The 17,146-nt window shown below is 41.8% G+C and overlaps 1 protein-coding gene across 1 annotated transcript; it reads left to right on the top strand.

The window, feature by feature from the left end:
- The first annotated feature begins 692 nt into the window (after positions 1-692).
- Positions 693-16,335, top strand: LOC125880536 (guanine nucleotide-binding protein subunit alpha-13-like). Its single transcript, XM_049563102.1, has 5 exons — positions 693-1,002; positions 5,033-5,259; positions 10,765-10,815; positions 13,154-13,354; positions 13,956-16,335. The coding sequence occupies exons 1-5, from the start codon at positions 720-722 to the stop codon at positions 14,325-14,327; spliced, it is 1,134 nt and encodes a 377-aa protein (XP_049419059.1). The 5' UTR covers positions 693-719; the 3' UTR covers positions 14,328-16,335.
- Positions 16,336-17,146: the final 811 nt, after the last annotated feature.

Raw genomic sequence — 17,146 nt, 5'->3', positions numbered from 1 at the left:
GAAATGCGTCACTGCATCGTGACTTTTCTGGGGAGGTGCACGCCAGACTGCGGCGTAGGGTGCGATGTTGATTCGCAGAAGTATAAATCCCGCATAAGTCTCTTGTGCATCTGGATTTTATCTAAATTCTATCTAAATTTTATACAGTGGAAATAAAGCTCTTTTTTGGCTTCATGAGCAGCTGTTATAGGAATTAACGTGGTTTATTGCCAGCACTGTGTCCAGGTTTTTTACTACATCAATACTTTTAGCACCACTTCCTCTGCCATTACAAGTAACGAACAGTCCCTAAAGAAAGTAGGGGGGACTAACGCCAGTCCACGCTTGCGATTTATTTGACAAAGTGAACTCAGAAATATTACATTAACTTGACAGTTAAACACAGTACAGTGTTTGAATTCAGTTGAATGTGTCCACGAAGCTGTACTTTAGTTGTAAATGGTGGAACTGCGTCGTTAAGGCGGTTGAGACAGATATTTACAGTCAACTGAAACCTCATTTAACGTACAATAATAATATGTGTGTCGAGACGTACGCAGCTGAAGTTAAAATGTTTGTTTGTGCGAGTTAACACGACGTAAATAGCGAAGCTGAAAATGACTGCAGATTGATGGTAAACAGTCTGCGGCACTACTTCCTGAGTTTAGGGAAGGGGCTTGGTCCCGTGCCTGCGCCCCGCGAACGCGCATCAAATTAGCATCGATGAAGTTTGTGCGAACATGGCGGATTTCCTGCCGACCAGGTCCGTGTTAAAAGTTTGTCTACCCGTCTGCCTGCTCAACAGCGGCGAGGTGGAACAGCTCCGAAAGTCCAAGGAGATCGACAGATGTATTTCCCGGGAGAAAACGTACGTGAAACGGCTGGTGAAGATCCTGCTGCTCGGCGCTGGCGAGAGCGGCAAGTCGACTTTCCTCAAACAAATGCGGATCATCCACGGACAGGACTTCGACCAGCAAGCCCGAGAGGACTTCAGAGCCACGATTTACAGCAACGTTATCAAAGGTGAGCTCCGCCGCGGACGGCAGGTGCTGTACCGGGGCAGATAAGCCGCGTAGCTGCGACAGAAAGGCGCTTAAAATGGATGGGAAAGTTTCCACATCTGTGTAGCAGCGCTGGGCTGAGTGAGAGGACATACATAAACAGTCTACATCTGCTGTCGGCACACCCATATCAACCAGGGTCCTACCGAAATCTGCTGTATTTAAGAGTTCATACCCGCGAAGCCATAAAACATCCAACATATTAAATTTATTTCACAGCCACACTCAAGTTGGCAGCTTCGAGTAGCCATCGGCTAGTTTAGTTGCTCAATAACTAACACAGGGATGTAGCTAATGGAGGGCAACCCCACCACCACCACTGTGTTGTAAGGTGTTCCTGTTTGTCCACTCTTTGTATGTATGTACAGGGAGTACTCTATATATCATGGGCAACTTATTATCCTGTATAAAGTAGTGTATGATAACCACCCAAAGTAAAGTCACATAAGTTAATAACTCTCTAACTTTATCAAATGTAATATAAATGCTATTATCTTAAATATGTGCAACATCAAGTGTTGATTTCTGTTTCCAGAAGAAGTACTGAGACCCTATATTTAAGTAAAAATAGTTATACTAATGTTTAGAAATACTCTGTTACAAGTAAAAGTCCTGCATTCAAAACTTTACTTAGGTAAAAGTTAAAAACTGTTAGCATCACAATACACTTAAAGTTCTAAAAAGTAAACATTTAAGCGGTAGAATAAATAATAGAAAAATATAAATTAAAAAATGTAACTAAAATACGAATAAAAATAGAAATAAAATATAAAAGTAAAATATTAAAATATATGGTCACTGTGTTGAGGCTGTACGTGTGAAAATGTAAGTAGTGGAATATATCACAAGAAAAAGTCCTGTATTTAAACTTTATCTAAATAAAAATACAAAAAAATATACAAATAAAATACAACTAAAAATATTTAACTATAAATAAAGTGTGTAAATATAGATCAATAAATAAAATAAAGTAGAAATAAAATGTGCATTAAAATAAAAATTAAACATGCATTATGCTTCCTTGGTTAACACCAGTATTTAAAATATAAATATTAAAATATATATCGTCACTGTGCTGAGGCTGTAAGTGTGAAAATTTACTTAGTGGAATAAATAATAAATAACAGAAAATATAAATGTAAAAATTATAAATAAAATATAAATAAAAACTATTTTAAAAATAAAAAAAATAGAATAAATAATAATTCAGTAGAATAAACAACAATTAATTAGAGTAACCATCAGAAATATATGCAGTTAAATGCATTGTATGTTGAATGTATATTATACTGCTGAATTTTAATTATTAATGCATTAATACAGTGATACTCAACTTGTGGCCAGCGTGCCAAATCTGGGGTCTAATTTATGAACACTGCATATGCACAAAACGACACCACTTCCCACGCATCAGCTGTGATCTCTAAAAACAGACTTGATTGGAGAAACTTTGACCTATGCTTACAAACAATTTGGAGACAGGAAATTGGCGACCCAGAGGTGGAAACCTGATTGTAGAAATTAGTCAGATATATTTTGGCGCACACTATTTTTGGCTTTCGTCTGTACGTGCATTTTTAGAATAGATCCTACGCATTGTTTTATAAATGAGACCTCTGGGCTGCGATAGTGTGCCGGGTGGCCCCCTGACCATTTTCTAACTCACAATGAAAATAAATTGATTCACACTGTAAATTGTTTTGCACATTTAATGTTAATAAGGTGCCAGAGCGTGTGTGTTTTAAACAAGTGCCAGGGGTGGATCCCTCGGACCCCAGGGCAGAGGTTGGGTCAATTATTTATATATTAATTATCAGTGTTTATTTATTAAGTGACCCCTGGCCTAATGTCACTTTACCAAAGTGGCCCCTGGGCAAAGCAAGCTGAGTATCCCTGATAAATGTGTCGCATTCATGGAACGTTACCAGAACGAATTTATGTGTAAACTGTTAGCAGAGGGAAATTTAAGTGTATTTGGGCATTCATCAATATGATAGTAGCTCCGATATTTTCATAGATCTTTTCGTAGTGTTTGTGTAAATGAGATATTGCGCATAAATATTGCTTGTCATCATAAGAAATCACAGTTTTTATTCGTATTGAGCTCACAACATGCAGAGGCCTTTGAAACATGTAAGTTAAACATGATGATATATTAGAAATATAACATGTTTAGCTGAATTAGTTGGCATTTAGGAGATTTAAGCGTCGGATTAGGGTTCCTAAAAGCATGAATGAGTTATTTAAAGCAATGTTTTTATCACTCTAATTTTGTATCAGGTTAAGACAAGCCAAGTTAAATGACTTCATATACTGCTGGGTACCTTAACCATGGATAATATATCATTATTTATCAGTTGATTATATTTTGTATTAATAATATAAATCTACAAAGTTACTCAAAACTAAAGCTATCTGATAAATGTAGTGGAGTAAAAAGTCCATAATGTTGTGGATTAGAAGTATAACGTAGCATAAAATAGAAATACTCAAGTAAAGTATAAAGAGCAGTGCTTAAGTAAATGTACTTAGTTACTTTCCACCACTAGTCCACTCATTTCACATGTTTCTGAGGTCTGTTGCTATACAGACGTAGTTTCAACTTACTGTAAATCATTGGAAAATGCACAAATGATAGTGATATGGGACTCAGGGCTGCACATTTAATCGACATATTATCAAAATTGTAATACGGCTAAGTGCAGTATTCAAATAGCAGGACCTACAGTTCTTCGACAAAGGTAAAATGTGTCACAACATACCATTATAAATGATGAATTTAGAGACGCCACAGCCTACAAATCATATTCCAGATGTAGGGGAACGTGTTTGTTTGGCACAGACCCCAGACAAAAAAAATTTTTGTGTGAAAATGAAATGCTAAAATTACCATTCCTGCTAAAATTGTGACTCATATCACAGTCGCAATATCTGTCAAAAAAATTGCAATATGACTTTAATTTGCATATCGTGTAACCTTTATGTAACCTTAAATTTCTCTTGTGGTTATGATGCCTTAAAGGGATCATTTGGTTACAGTAGGTGTCAGTCGGCACGCCCCCTGTGTGGAGAAGCAGGCCGGAGTCTGACATGGAAGCTAAGGAATGTACTGCTGTGGAAGGGTGGACGACAAAACATGTTTTTTAACCACCTATAAAAATCAGTATCAGTTTAAGTGTACGCTATATTGAGAGTATTTTCACAGCTATGCCTCACTGTCCGACAGCCTGTTCCAAACGGCTTCAGTTCCCCGTCTGTGCTCCTGTTAAAGGCACCAGACTCCATTGAGAAAAACGGCAATTTTAGTTGCAGAGTACAGGAGCTGCTGGTCCAATGCTGCTTTGATCAGTTAGTTAGGTTGTGTTGTTATGTGACTTAAGTGAATCGGGACTAACCTTTTTAAACACCAAAGTCACATTATAAGACAAATCGACTAACTGATCGAGGCAGTGGTAGACCAGCAGCTCCTGTGTTCAGCTATGTTAAATCGCTGGTTTTCTCAGTGGAGTTTGGCTTCGAAGAGAGTAATTTAACGGCTTGATTTTATAGTTTGAAATCAGTGTGTGACATTGAGGTGAAACAGTGGAAATACTCTCAACAAAGCATACACTTACTGTTTTAGGTGGGTGTTTTTTTAAGGCAGCTAAAACACATTTAGTAGATTGCTTAGCTTCCATTTCAGACTGCAGCCTGCTTCTCCACACTGGGGGCGTGCCAACTGACACCTACAGTATGTAATATAACGTCTGTGGGTAAGTGCAACCCCATTTCAAAAAATCTAAACTGTCCTTTTAAAATAAGCATTTTTGAAATTGTGCTTCACACCTCTCGTCAGACAAAACAGGTTTCTAAGCCACCTGTTTTTTTCGGTTGGCATGCTGCTCTTCTCGTCTCTCTTCCACTTTAGGTTTCATTCACACGTGGCCCTGCTAGGTTTTAACACACAATCTGTGGGCCTCTCTTATGGCGATTATCTTCACTTCCCCCTCCAGGTGTACGTGTGTTGGTGGATGCCCGGGAGAAGCTGCACATCCCGTGGGGTGACCCGGACAACCAGCCACATGGGGACAGCCTGATGGCGTTCGACACCCGGTCGGCTAAGATGGCGAGTGGGCAGCTGGAGACGTCTGTCTTCTTGCAGTACCTACCTGCCATCAGAGCTCTGTGGGCCGACTCGGGTATACAGAATGCGTATGATCGTCGTAGGGAGTTTCAGCTGGTAGGTGGATATACACACACATACTGGTAGATAGTGGTGGCCCAGTTTTTGGCTCAAGTACACGACTTTGTTTCACCAGTAAAAGTTTTCTGGGTTTTTTCAAGAAGTCAGAGTGAGAGAGTGGAAGGGCGGGGACAGGGCAGTGGAAATAGAAAGTGAAACTTCTTCTGAATTCATCCTCCCTTTCCTCTCTCCCTGTGATTCTTACCCTGGTTCTCTCTCGCTCTGTTGAGCGGTCAGACATGTGATTGACTCAGCTTCCTGTTTACACCTCTCCCCGCTCCTTATGTCTTGGCTGTCAGCATGCCTGTTTTAACACTTGACGTTTTACCCCAGAATAACGGCTGTGGGTGCCGGCATGTGCGCTCACGTGTCCCCACTGAGACCTGCCTGTGCCCTTTTTTTTTTTGCGTGGTTCTACTTTCACAACCTGCTGCCATTTTCTTTTTAAAACTAAATTTGTTTATGTGAGCTGCCGGGTCCTGTGATGACCTTTGTTCAGTATTCCAGCGGTTGAGGAGGGCACAGAGGACACACGTCTTCGAGCTGCTTTCAGTAATGAGACACAACCAGAAAATTTACATTTTCCTGTCAGTTGCATAAGGCCGAACCGTGCTCAATGGCGTTTTGTTAACGGCCTCACACAGCTTGTTGGTTTGAGCTGGCTGTGCAGACAGAGAGGGGAATAAGAGTGATCAGAGCTGGAATGTTGATCTGTAGTTAAACAGCTTTACACTTACAAACAGCTCTGGCTCTCACACTCAGCGATATTGGTGCACAAACACTAAGAGTGTCACACCTTGAGTTACACAAGTGTGTACACACACACACACACACACACACACACACACACACACAGTGTGCATGTGGGGCTTAAACTAACAATTGTTGTTCTTTTATTTTGGTGTTTAATGATTATATAACGATTATTGTCATTGTCGATTAATTGATTAGCTGCTTGGTTTATAAATGTCAGAAAATGGTGAAAAATGTCTCAAGATGGCGTCATCAAATGTCTTGTTTTGTCCACAACCCAAAGACTTTAAGTTAAGAAAACCAGAACATATTCACATGTAAGAAGTGCGATCAGAGTTTCAACTTTTTTTACCTTAAAAATTACTCAAACCAATGAATCCGTTATCAAATTAGCGGTGACTGATTTAATACTTGACAACTAATCTATTAGTCATTGCAGCTCTGCCCTGTACACTTTCCTACTGCGCAGACTGACATCTTAAGATTGCTTCTTGTCAGACCAACAACACAAAACAAAGAAAATAGTTAAATCACTTTCATAGAGAACAAAAAAGTTGCAAATCATAAACAGGGTGCAGCTCCTTAAGAAGTCTTAAAATGCCTACATTCAATATTATAAATATTAAACCCTAAAAGTCAATAAATATAAAACTTTAAACCTCCCACTGACCCTAATATTGTCTTTTTATTTTAAACTTACTCTTACCTGTTGGCAAAATGTAGCTTAACATAAGTCACTGCAATACAAATATTCCTCTGCACAGGACCACATATAAATACTTTTATACTTCTCTGCAATGCTTAAATAAGGTGATTGGTCCAATAATTCGTCTTAAATTTGGTTTAAAATCATCTTGAAAGGTCTTAAAAAGCAGCAATTTAAGTGTCTGATACCTGCAGACACCCTGATAATCATATTCTTTTTTAATTCTTACAGGATTTTTTAACAGTCTTAGGTCAGTAAACATGTCCTGTCCCCTTTAGATCTGTCATGAGGAATGTTAGAGAATTTATAGTTTATCAACTAGTCCATCCACAGAAATTTAATATAGTGATAATAAATCAGTAATAAGTTTTCTATGGGTGGGAAAAAATCGATACAGCATACTATCGTGATATTTTTGTGTGGCAATATCGTATCATCACACAGTGCCAAATATAGATTTTTTTATTATGTATTATTATTAATATGACAAACACAAATTAAATTTTAGGTAACCTGCCAGAGTAATATAATCAATCGTCCACTAGATACAATTTATTGCTACAAAAAATGGCTGAATAAAGATGAACAGACTGAAGACTTTATCTTATTAGATAAAACAGATGTTGACAAAGTTTTCCTTTAGGGGACATAATTTACAGTTGAAAAAAGGTAATAAATCAAAACATATTTTATCACGATACTCAGCGTGAAGTATCGCGATAATATCGTATCGTGGATCCTCTGGTGATTCACACCGCTAATGTTTTCTTTAGTGTATAATCACCTGAAAATAAGAATCGTTGTGTTTTTGTGTACTTTAAAATGAGCCGTTTATATCTACACACAGAGCAGGTCCCCTTCCACTGAGTCATCCATTTTGTTTCTACAGTAGCCCAGAAAGGACAAATCAGACTCTGGCTCTAGATAGGACCATTCGCTTTGTCCACCGTAGTTTTGCTACTTGCTTGGCACACAGGAGGAGTTTCACTTCTGCGTCCTTACCGATAACTCCTCAACACTGGACCTTTAATTAGTTTGTGAAATAACAGAAAATTATCTGTGACTATTTTCGTAATCGTTTGCTATTTATAGAACAAAAATGCCAAATATTTTATGTTTGGACAGTAGGGCCGTAACGGTACATGTATTTTTGTCAAACCGTTCAGTACGCGACTTTCGGTTCAGCACGACCCTGTACTGAATTATTGGGCGCAGGATATTATTTTATTTTATTTTATTTTAATTCCGTTTTTGCGAGCCGAACCATTTAAAATATCTAGTTCCCTGACGGACATAATTGAGTGACGCACCGAGTCCCGTAAATCTCCGCTTTCACTTTGTGCACGGTGTGGGTTAAAATGAAAAAGAAAGTGACAGACACATAAGCCGTGAGCCTGCTCCGCCTCAAGCCGGTCGCGGCGCACCATATGCCCGCCGCGAGCCAACAGTCGGACTAATGGGATGTCGAACCAATGACATGGACCCCATGGCAAGTGAGCCTGATGAACCTGAAGACCCACCCACAAACCTTAAGTCCTCCGTTCGGGAACACTTTGGTTTCAGGGTAAAATACGAAGATGGTAATAAACAAGTGGACAAGACAAAAGCAGTGTGCCGACACTGCAGAACAGCAGTCAGGTATGTACTTGGAAACACGTCTAACATGCTAACGCATCTAAAGCGACACCACCCGAGTTTGAACGTTAACCGGCACGACTAGAAAAAGCAATCTGGTGCAAACTACGATATCGTCGTCGTTTAAAAAGAAAGAGCGTTTCCCTGACCATCGAGCTAAAGAAATAACCAACGCCACTGGAGCTGAGTAAAATTGTTTAAGCTGCACTTTAGATATAAGCATGCTTTGTTTACTGCACTTTAACAAAGCGGGAAAGCTAAGTAAGTTCCGAGTAAAACTGAATCTGAGCAGGCTTTAAAGCTGACCAGCTGCACTATACTTTTTATTTTAATTGAGTAAAGCTGTTAAAGCAGAAATGTATATTTATATTTTTCATTCAAAAAATGTGTTAAAAAAACAGCAGGATTTTATTTTTCACTTTTATATTTCTATTTTCATTCAAACAATGTGAAAAAGCAGGATTTTATATATATTTGTTTCATTCAAAAATTGTGTAAAAAGAGTTAACTGCTGTGTTGGTATGTTTTAATAAGGTTACCAATAAGTAAAAGATATTTAAAAGTTGTCTATTTTTTTCATTACTGTACCGAAAAAAACCGAACCCTGACTTGTGTACCGAGGTACGTACCGAACCGAGATTTTTGTGTACCGTTACACCCCTATTGGACAGAACATGTAATTTGAAGATGGGACATTTCCATATATTTTCAGACTTTTTACAGATCAAACGATTGAAGATTAACTGAAAAAAAAAACAAAAAAACCACCACATAAAGCGATAACAGCTGCAGCCCTTTGTAGTGTTTAAAACAATGATTTTAAGTCTAAATATGAATTAAATCTAAAACCAGAGGGCATTATCATCATCTTCACTCCAAATCAAGAGCTCTCCCGCCCAGACATGCAACCCAGCTGCTGCAGCTGAAGAGTCGCCCTGTCGAGAGCTGCTTAAACGTTCCCCACTCTTCTTGTTTGCGAGGCCTAATTTGTTTTCCTGCCAGCAGATACCACCCCATTGTGTTTTGACCATGCCCTTTGCAAGTATTTGCATCACAAATCACACGTGCCCTCAGGCCTGCTTGTTAATTATCATTAAAAACACATGCACAGGCTGAAACCACACATGGATCCCCTCGCTCTCTGTGGAACAAAGTTCACAGAGCTGCTGTCTAAAAGTCACCCACGAACATTTTCTGTCTGTCTTCTCACCTGAGATGTATTCGTCATTAACACAGCAGCACATCCTGATGATAAGAGGATAAAAGCCAGGGGCTGTGTACGAGGCGTCCGGTGCACAATCCAAATGACACACTGACATTGTTATGTAATCTTATGTTTCAGTTTTGCTTTTACAGCATGCTCATATAAACTTGTCATGCCTCATAACGAGCTGGGGCAGCTCAGAGTGATTCCTCTTCTTGTTTCTCTTCTCCTTTTTTTTATTGGACTGATTTTTTCTGATTTCAAAACCTCAGATTTGAGCTCTTTCACCCAGACGAAGCATTAAAATTAGCTTCACAGAAAGGTAGTTCTTTTGTCTGTTAGCGCAGTGCCACGCCACTCTGCTCCTCCCTACTGTAATCTTAGCCCTGCACACACTTCCCATGTGCACACACACACACACACACACACACACACAGGTTTTTCAGGTCAGGTTAGTTTTTAAAAGATCAAAGGTGAGCACAGAAGCTTGCAGCGGGGGAAATGGATGGTGTTTACACTCAAACCCAAACATGCACTGCATCTGATGAAATTTGACTTTGATAGCACGGGTGTTGGTTTACTGTATTCAGGATGCAAAATACATGCAAAACAATCATCTAAAAAGCTGTGGCGTGGTGTTGTAGAGACGCTGTGGATCACAGGAAGGAGAAGAAAATCTGTTTTGCTTTTTTGGTTTATGTTGAGCACAGGACACACACACACACACACGCAGAGAGATAAAGGAATGCATCTCAGTCTTGGCAGCCTCATGTCTGGGCTTGCACTAATGGCGCATGAACAGCGTCAGAACGGTCTAGAAAAAACACGCCAGCACACACACACACGCACACAGACTGAGTCACACTTCTGTATACATCAAAGACACACTTACAAACACGTGTCTACTGCAGTACCAAATACTTTGCATCCTGCTTCAGCTACTCAGAGCAGACTCAGCTCTCAGGCGGACACGCAGTTTTGGAATGGAAAACAAACAGATTACCTGCGTGTGTGTGTGTGTGTGTGTGTGTGTGTGTGTGGCAGCGAAAGAGAGATTTTGTCCTGCCTCCCCAACAGCAACACATGTATTGTACTGAACGCAATAATAGCAGTTTGGTAAACGTGCATTACAAACTGTACTGTTTATGATTGATGTAATAAATTGTGCAGAATTAACAGAAATCCCTCCTCTGTCCTGTCGCAGGGTGAGTCAGTGAAGTATTTCTTGGATAATCTGGATAAGCTTGGCGAGCCGGTAAGTTGTTTCTGCCTGCACTGATTGTTATAATCAGACGTTTACATGTTATAGTTCATATTGCAACATGTCTAGACAATTTAAGGGTAAGCGTTTTGGCGAAGAAGCTCCTGTTAGCTGGACCGCTTTGCCATGAGAAAACTGGGACATTTGACAGGACATAACAGCTCAGTAGATGTTTAACCTGTAGGTCTGGGAAAGTCTTAAAAAACACTGAATTCAAGTTTAATTTCAAGTCATAAAGGTCCAGTTTGTAGGATTTGGGGTAATACAGTGGCATCTAGCTGTGAGGAGTGCAGATTGTAACCAGCTGAAACTTCTCCCAGTTAGAATTCCTTCAGTGTTCATTGTTCAGGAGGTTTTTACCAGGAGCTGAATTGACCTTTCGCTAAGCCCCGCCCCTTTGTGGTGGTCTGACAAGCTGTTGCAGTAAGCATGGAGCACACACTGTAACTAACTGCACTCCCTGAAGAAATATTATCGTATTTTTGGAGAAATTAAAGAGTGATTCCAGAGAGAAGCAGACAGAGGGGTCTACAGTCTGTGTTTGAAGGATATATCCAGGATGTCAAACTGACTCAGCAGCAACAACAGGTTAAAAAGACAAAGATAGTTAGAAACTAAAGCCGAACTATAGGCTACAGGACGGGCAGGGATCTCCAGGGGAAGTCAAACAACATTCAGTGTGATGACACACAGCTGGTTGAATATCAGCAAAGTTTCCCTGTTTCCCTTCACTGGTTCCTGTACAGCAGGGTCGGTCTTTGTTTCACTGTTATAATCATTAAAAAGCAGAAGCAGCATGTGTATACATTCAGTAGGCTATATCTTCAGTAGCTAGCTAGCTAACCCTACACTTTTCAGGGTCTGATTTTGGTTTTGGAACAGGGAAGAAACGTAGATCTTTTTCCAACCTCTCCAGGTAACGAGTGTCATTAATACACGACGTGCCCCAGGCACAACATTTAGCTCCAAATCCACAAAACCAGCCTGAAAATGAAGGAAATCTGAAATGACTGCATTAGAGTCAATGGAGCACAGCTGTGTTGTTGTCGGACCCTGGTCTGAGCCGGCCTGATGCTACGTTATGACTGGCCCGTCTGCATTTGCGGGCGGGACTTAGCGAAGGGTCAGTTGTCGGCAGCAGTCTGTTCCTCTCCAAAACAAACTGACCCGGTGATTTAAACTGGTCAAACACTGAATAAAGCAGTTTGATGTTAAAAATTCAGTGTTTTTCCATTGCTTTTGTCATGGAGGGGCTGCTAACACAAATGTCCAAGTAAAGAGCCAGTGTTGGCCTTGTCCGTTCTGGACTACCATAGAAACATGGCGGTGCAACATGGCGATCTTCGTAGGCAAGGACCTGCTCCCTGTGTAGATATGAACAGCTCATTCTAAGCTAGTGAAAACAATGATTCTCATTTTCAGGTGAATTTACAGTAAAGAAAACATACTTATTATATTAGTAAGTATGGAAGGAGATCGAGAGAGACCAAACTCTGATCAAACTGTAAAACAAGGCAGTGCTGATCAAACATAAACCAAGAATCTGTCACTGCGTTGTCTGTTTCTCACCTAGAATGTTTTCAGAAACATATTTTAGTGCACTGTTTATCTATAATGTAAGATGATGAAAAAAGACATGACGTAGGGCGTTTTCCGCTTTGAGTTGAAGTTTTTTCAACTGAAGGAGTTCAGGGCGCTACGGCAAAAATGCCAGGGGCCTAGAGTGCAGAAACGCAAAGCACATCGCAACGCAAAATCTGTGCGCAAAAAGCTTCATTCTCATTAGCAACAGTTACAAAAAGGCGTCTCCAGCTGCTAAAGCGCTCTCTGTGTGATCATGGCCCTAGCCTCTACAACTTCTTTAATATTAGGTGTGCAAAGTCGCCGAGTGGTCAGGATTGGACCCTTTGGTGGGCCGGTTCTGGCCCTGGTGCTGTACGTTTGACACCCCTGGTCTAATGAGTGATTAAAGTTAGCAAGCGCTAGCAGTTTGCTAATCCGCGAATAATGTATGGTTTTATCGCTACATAGGCCTACACATTTCAAACCACTCAAGTTATGGAAATGGGGTAAAATGTTAGTATCCACCTTTATAGTATCAATAAAGTGTGCACAAGAGACTACGCAAGGACCCAAGATAATGTTTTGGTAAAGACAGATCTGATTATTGGCCTAATAATTCAGTCCCAAACAAACTCCATACTTTCAGCTCAAATATGTTTTGTTGGTTTGTTTCCTCTTCGTCTAAAAGCTCAACCCCTGCCTTCATCTTCTGATTCATCCTCTCTACATGTAGATATTCCTTCACTGTGTTTTCCCGTCTCTCCTCCAGGACTATCTTCCCACTCAACAGGACATCCTGCTGGCTCGTAAACCCACCAAGGGCATCCACGAGTATGACTTTGAGATCAAGAGCGTTCCCTTCAAGATGGTGGACGTGGGAGGGCAGCGGTCGGAGCGGAAGCGCTGGTTCGAATGTTTCGACTCCGTCACCTCCATCCTCTTCCTCGTCTCCTCCTCTGAATATGACCAGGTGAGAGCACGCCGCCAAACACGCTGGCCAAGGCATCTAATTTCCTCTCACACACAAGCAAGTACACACACTTGTGATAGGCTGATAAGTGGCTCGTTAATAGGTTTGTTCTAGCAGATAATGTTTGGTGACTTTTGATAAGTCGTCATTGCTGTGTCTATACACACTGTGGAGGTGTTGTGATATATCCCACAGTGTGTGTGGACTAATAAACCAGTCTCTTAATTTGTACATGTGCAGGTTGTGCTCTGTGATACCATTAATAAGTTCTTTGTTCTCTTTGGTCATCAGTCTGATTCAGTATGTTACATATTGTTTTGACGTGGAAAGTTTGTAAGATTGGCATAGTAATCAACCACAAAGCGTCCTGTGACATCATCCATCCACTGAGTGAGATCATACGGTTGGGTCAGTCTGGTCCCTTTGGTCAGTGTTTACTTATTCAAGTAACGCTTGCGGTCCCAGAGAGTGAGTGACCTGACATGGTGTGTTCGTAAATCCAGTCTGAAGCTCTGCACTAAAATGAGAGCCCTGTTGGTCGAAGAACAGTACTAATACTCGCAGTAATAATTGTACTAAATCGCTCCATTGTCTCCATCAGGTGCTGATGGAGGACAGGCAGACCAACCGGCTGCGTGAATCGCTCGACATCTTCGAGACCATCGTCAACAACCGCGTCTTCGTCAAAGTTTCGATCATCCTCTTCCTCAACAAGACGGATCTGCTGGAGGAGAAGGTGAAGAGTGTTCCGCTCAAGGACTACTTTCCCGAGTACACTGGGCAAGAGCACAACCTGCCGGACGTCCAGGCGTTCATGGTGGAGTGCTTCCGGGCCAAGAGACGCGACCCCACCCAGAAGCCCCTGTACCACCACTTCACCACAGCCATCAACACGGAGAACATCAGGCTGGTGTTCCGGGACGTCAAGGACACCATCCTCCACGACAACCTCAAACAGCTCATGCTCCAATGACCCCTGTCGACCTGTGAAAGTAGAGGACCTGAATGGGGACAAACCACCCCCTCGCTCCTGACAAGGACTCGGGAGAGACCAGCCTCAGAAGAATCCGATAGACGTCAGCGTTCTTCTTCAGCCGTTTTTATGTTAGTTTTTACTCTCCTCTTTGAAGAGTTTGGCCTTCTTGTTAGTTCAGGGTTTGGTAGGGGGACGAGTCAGCAGGACAGACTGTCCGTGGTTAGCGATGAGCAGGCGGTTTGGATGTTGGACAACATCTGATCTTTGCTGCTTCGTCTCAAGACTCTCTCCTCTGGCCTGAGCGCAAACACTCGCTGCAGTTTTTCGACTCACAAGGTGCCGGTGCTGGCGCCAACGCCCGCGCCTGGCTGTGGAAACCAGTTAAACTTTTCACAAACCAGCCTCATGGTCTCCAAAGCAGATACACAACTGGCCAAGCAACAAATACAGCTGTTTTACCAACATGTAAGCAAACGACAGATGGTCAAGATGCAACAAAATCAGCTGTGCCAAAGTTGATTTAGCACTGAATTCATCTAGTCCAAAATCAGTCCATTATTTCCGCTGCACTCTCCAGTGCTGCTCTGTGAACGTGGTTTATGTAGTTTAAAGGAAGGGTTTGACAACTCTCTGATGATCTGGAGACTGCACGATTGTCCTTTATTTTCCTCATATTGCAGCACCGCTCCTCCGTCTTCCCGTCCTAGTCGCCACTTTCTCTTGGCCTCGACATTAGCAGGGCAGAGAGTCATTTCTGCCGGGACAAGGACCAGTTCACTGATGGCGACAGCGCTCCCAACGGTTCAGTATGTGATGTTGAAAACGGCTCCAGCACCGGCACCTTGTCTGTGGAAAAAAATGCTAGAAAAGGGCACAACGGCGAGACTGAACCTCCACTGCCTTTCCATGTAATGTCTTCTGTAGACCTAATCACTGTTTGAATCCTGCATTTGTGCCTTTGTAGAATTAAAGCCAATCTTAGCTGCCTTCAACACGTAATTAAGAAGTTGTCCTTTTGTTTTTGGGTGTTTTAGAGGACAAAATGACCTTAATTGGCACATGAGGCAGGTGTGCCAGCACGTGAACATGCAGTCCACTGTTTTCTCAGGGTTGAATCCAAACCAGCGTTGATGCTGATGTTGGTGGTGGTGAACTAACTGAATAATCTTTCTCTGGGTGGCAGAGCGGTGAGACTCAGCCAGGCCTCAGTACAGTTAGCTGGGTGGTGGTTGGTACTGTATCCTCCTGGCTTTGACCCCTAAACCCAGAATCCCCCTCTGTTTCTCTCTGTTTTCATCTCTGATTAGATGCCTTGTAAAGGGACAGACTGTTTCCCCTGTGTGCCTGATGATGAATGTCTGTTAATAGATGTACAGAGATTTGCTCTAAATTGTCTGAATATACTGTAACCAACATTGTAAGCTGTAACTTACTGTGTTAGGCGTCTCTGAAAACCCCTCGAAGGTTTACACGCCGTCCCGTGCTGTTTAGGAGTTCCCTTTAAAAAACATTTTGGATTTGTTGAAAAAAAGTAGACAAAAAAAGCTGCTGGAGTTGAATACTTGTGTCAGCGACTGTATTCTGAAGGGGGCCAATCTTTGTTTGAGGACAACTTCCAGGCACTGTTAAAATCTGTTTCTTTGCCAAATCACCACGTGCTTTCTTGGGAATTTTCACATCGACCAGTCTCCAGTTATTTTTTCCTCCCAAAATAAAAAGCTCCCGTGAGCTTCAGTTTGCTTCCAGTTCTGGCTTTGTACATACTGTAATCTGTTGCCATGTAAATAATATTCAGGTTTATCTCCGTATATGTAAATGGTTGTAGAAATGGCGTTTTGTTTTTTTTCCTCCATTCTGAATGTGTTCCAAAAATCACTGCTTTTCCAATGAAGATGACCATTTTTTTTGATTTAGATGTATTTTTGTTTAATTTTTTTTTCATCACCTTTTTGAAATTCATTCCTGTGCCAAGTCTCATGCCACTCTAACCCTATCAATAAAATACACTTTTCTAATGAAATAAGGCTCCTTTTTATTTCTTCATTTTACATATCGTCAAATATTTAGCTGCTTCATGATGAACACTGGCCCAAAAGAGACACATTTATGTGGATATGCTGAGATATGGAACAAAATTAATTACCAAATTTTGTATTTCAAATCTGGGAACCATGAGACCATGGTTTTCTGCCTGAAACCGGTGGATTTCCCCCTCTGGGTTGGGAGGGAGTTACTGCTTTAGGCAAGGGAGTTCAAGTATCTCGGGGTCTTGTTCACGAGTGAGGGGAGAATGGAGCGTGAGATGGATCTATGGTTTGGTGCAGGCGCTGCACCAGAATATCATGGTGAAGAAGGAGCTGAGCCAGAAGGCAAAGCTTTCAATTTACTGGTCCATCTACGTCCCAACCCTCACCTATGGTCATGAGCTCTGGGTAGTGACCGAAAGAATGAGATTGCTGATACAAGCAGCCGAAATGAGTTTCCTCCGTGGGGTGTCTGGGCTCAGCCTTAGAGATAGGGTAAGGGGCTCAGACATCCGGAGGGAGCTGCAAGTAGAGCTGCTGCTCCTTCGTGTTCAAAGGGGTCAGTTGAGGTGGCTCAGGTATCTGATCAGGATGCCTCCTGGACGCCTCCTGTTAGAAGTGTTCTGGGTACGTCCCACTGGTAGGAGGCCACGGGGCAGACCCAGAACACACTGGAGGGATTACATATCTCATCTGGCCTGGGAACGCCTTGGGGTCCCCCAGGAGGAGCTGGAGAGCGTTGCTGGGGAGAGGGACGTCTGGGGTGCTTTGCTCGGCCTGCTGCCCCCGGGA

This window comes from Epinephelus fuscoguttatus, linkage group LG20, assembly GCF_011397635.1.
Source record: "Epinephelus fuscoguttatus linkage group LG20, E.fuscoguttatus.final_Chr_v1".
Taxonomy (NCBI): Eukaryota; Metazoa; Chordata; class Actinopteri; order Perciformes; family Serranidae; genus Epinephelus; species Epinephelus fuscoguttatus.
Note: the sequence above shows the minus strand (reverse complement) of the source record. Positions and strands in the feature narration are given on the sequence as shown.

Coding starts and splice junctions, on each gene's coding strand:
- LOC125880536 (XM_049563102.1), top strand. CDS start 720: ATGGCGGATTTCCTGCCGACCAGGTCCGTGTTAAAAGTTTGTCTACCC. Junction 5,260..10,764: donor GTCGTAGGGAGTTTCAGCTG/GTAGGTGGATAT, acceptor GTCCTGTCGCAG/GGTGAGTCAGTGAAGTATTT. Junction 10,816..13,153: donor TGGATAAGCTTGGCGAGCCG/GTAAGTTGTTTC, acceptor TCTCTCCTCCAG/GACTATCTTCCCACTCAACA.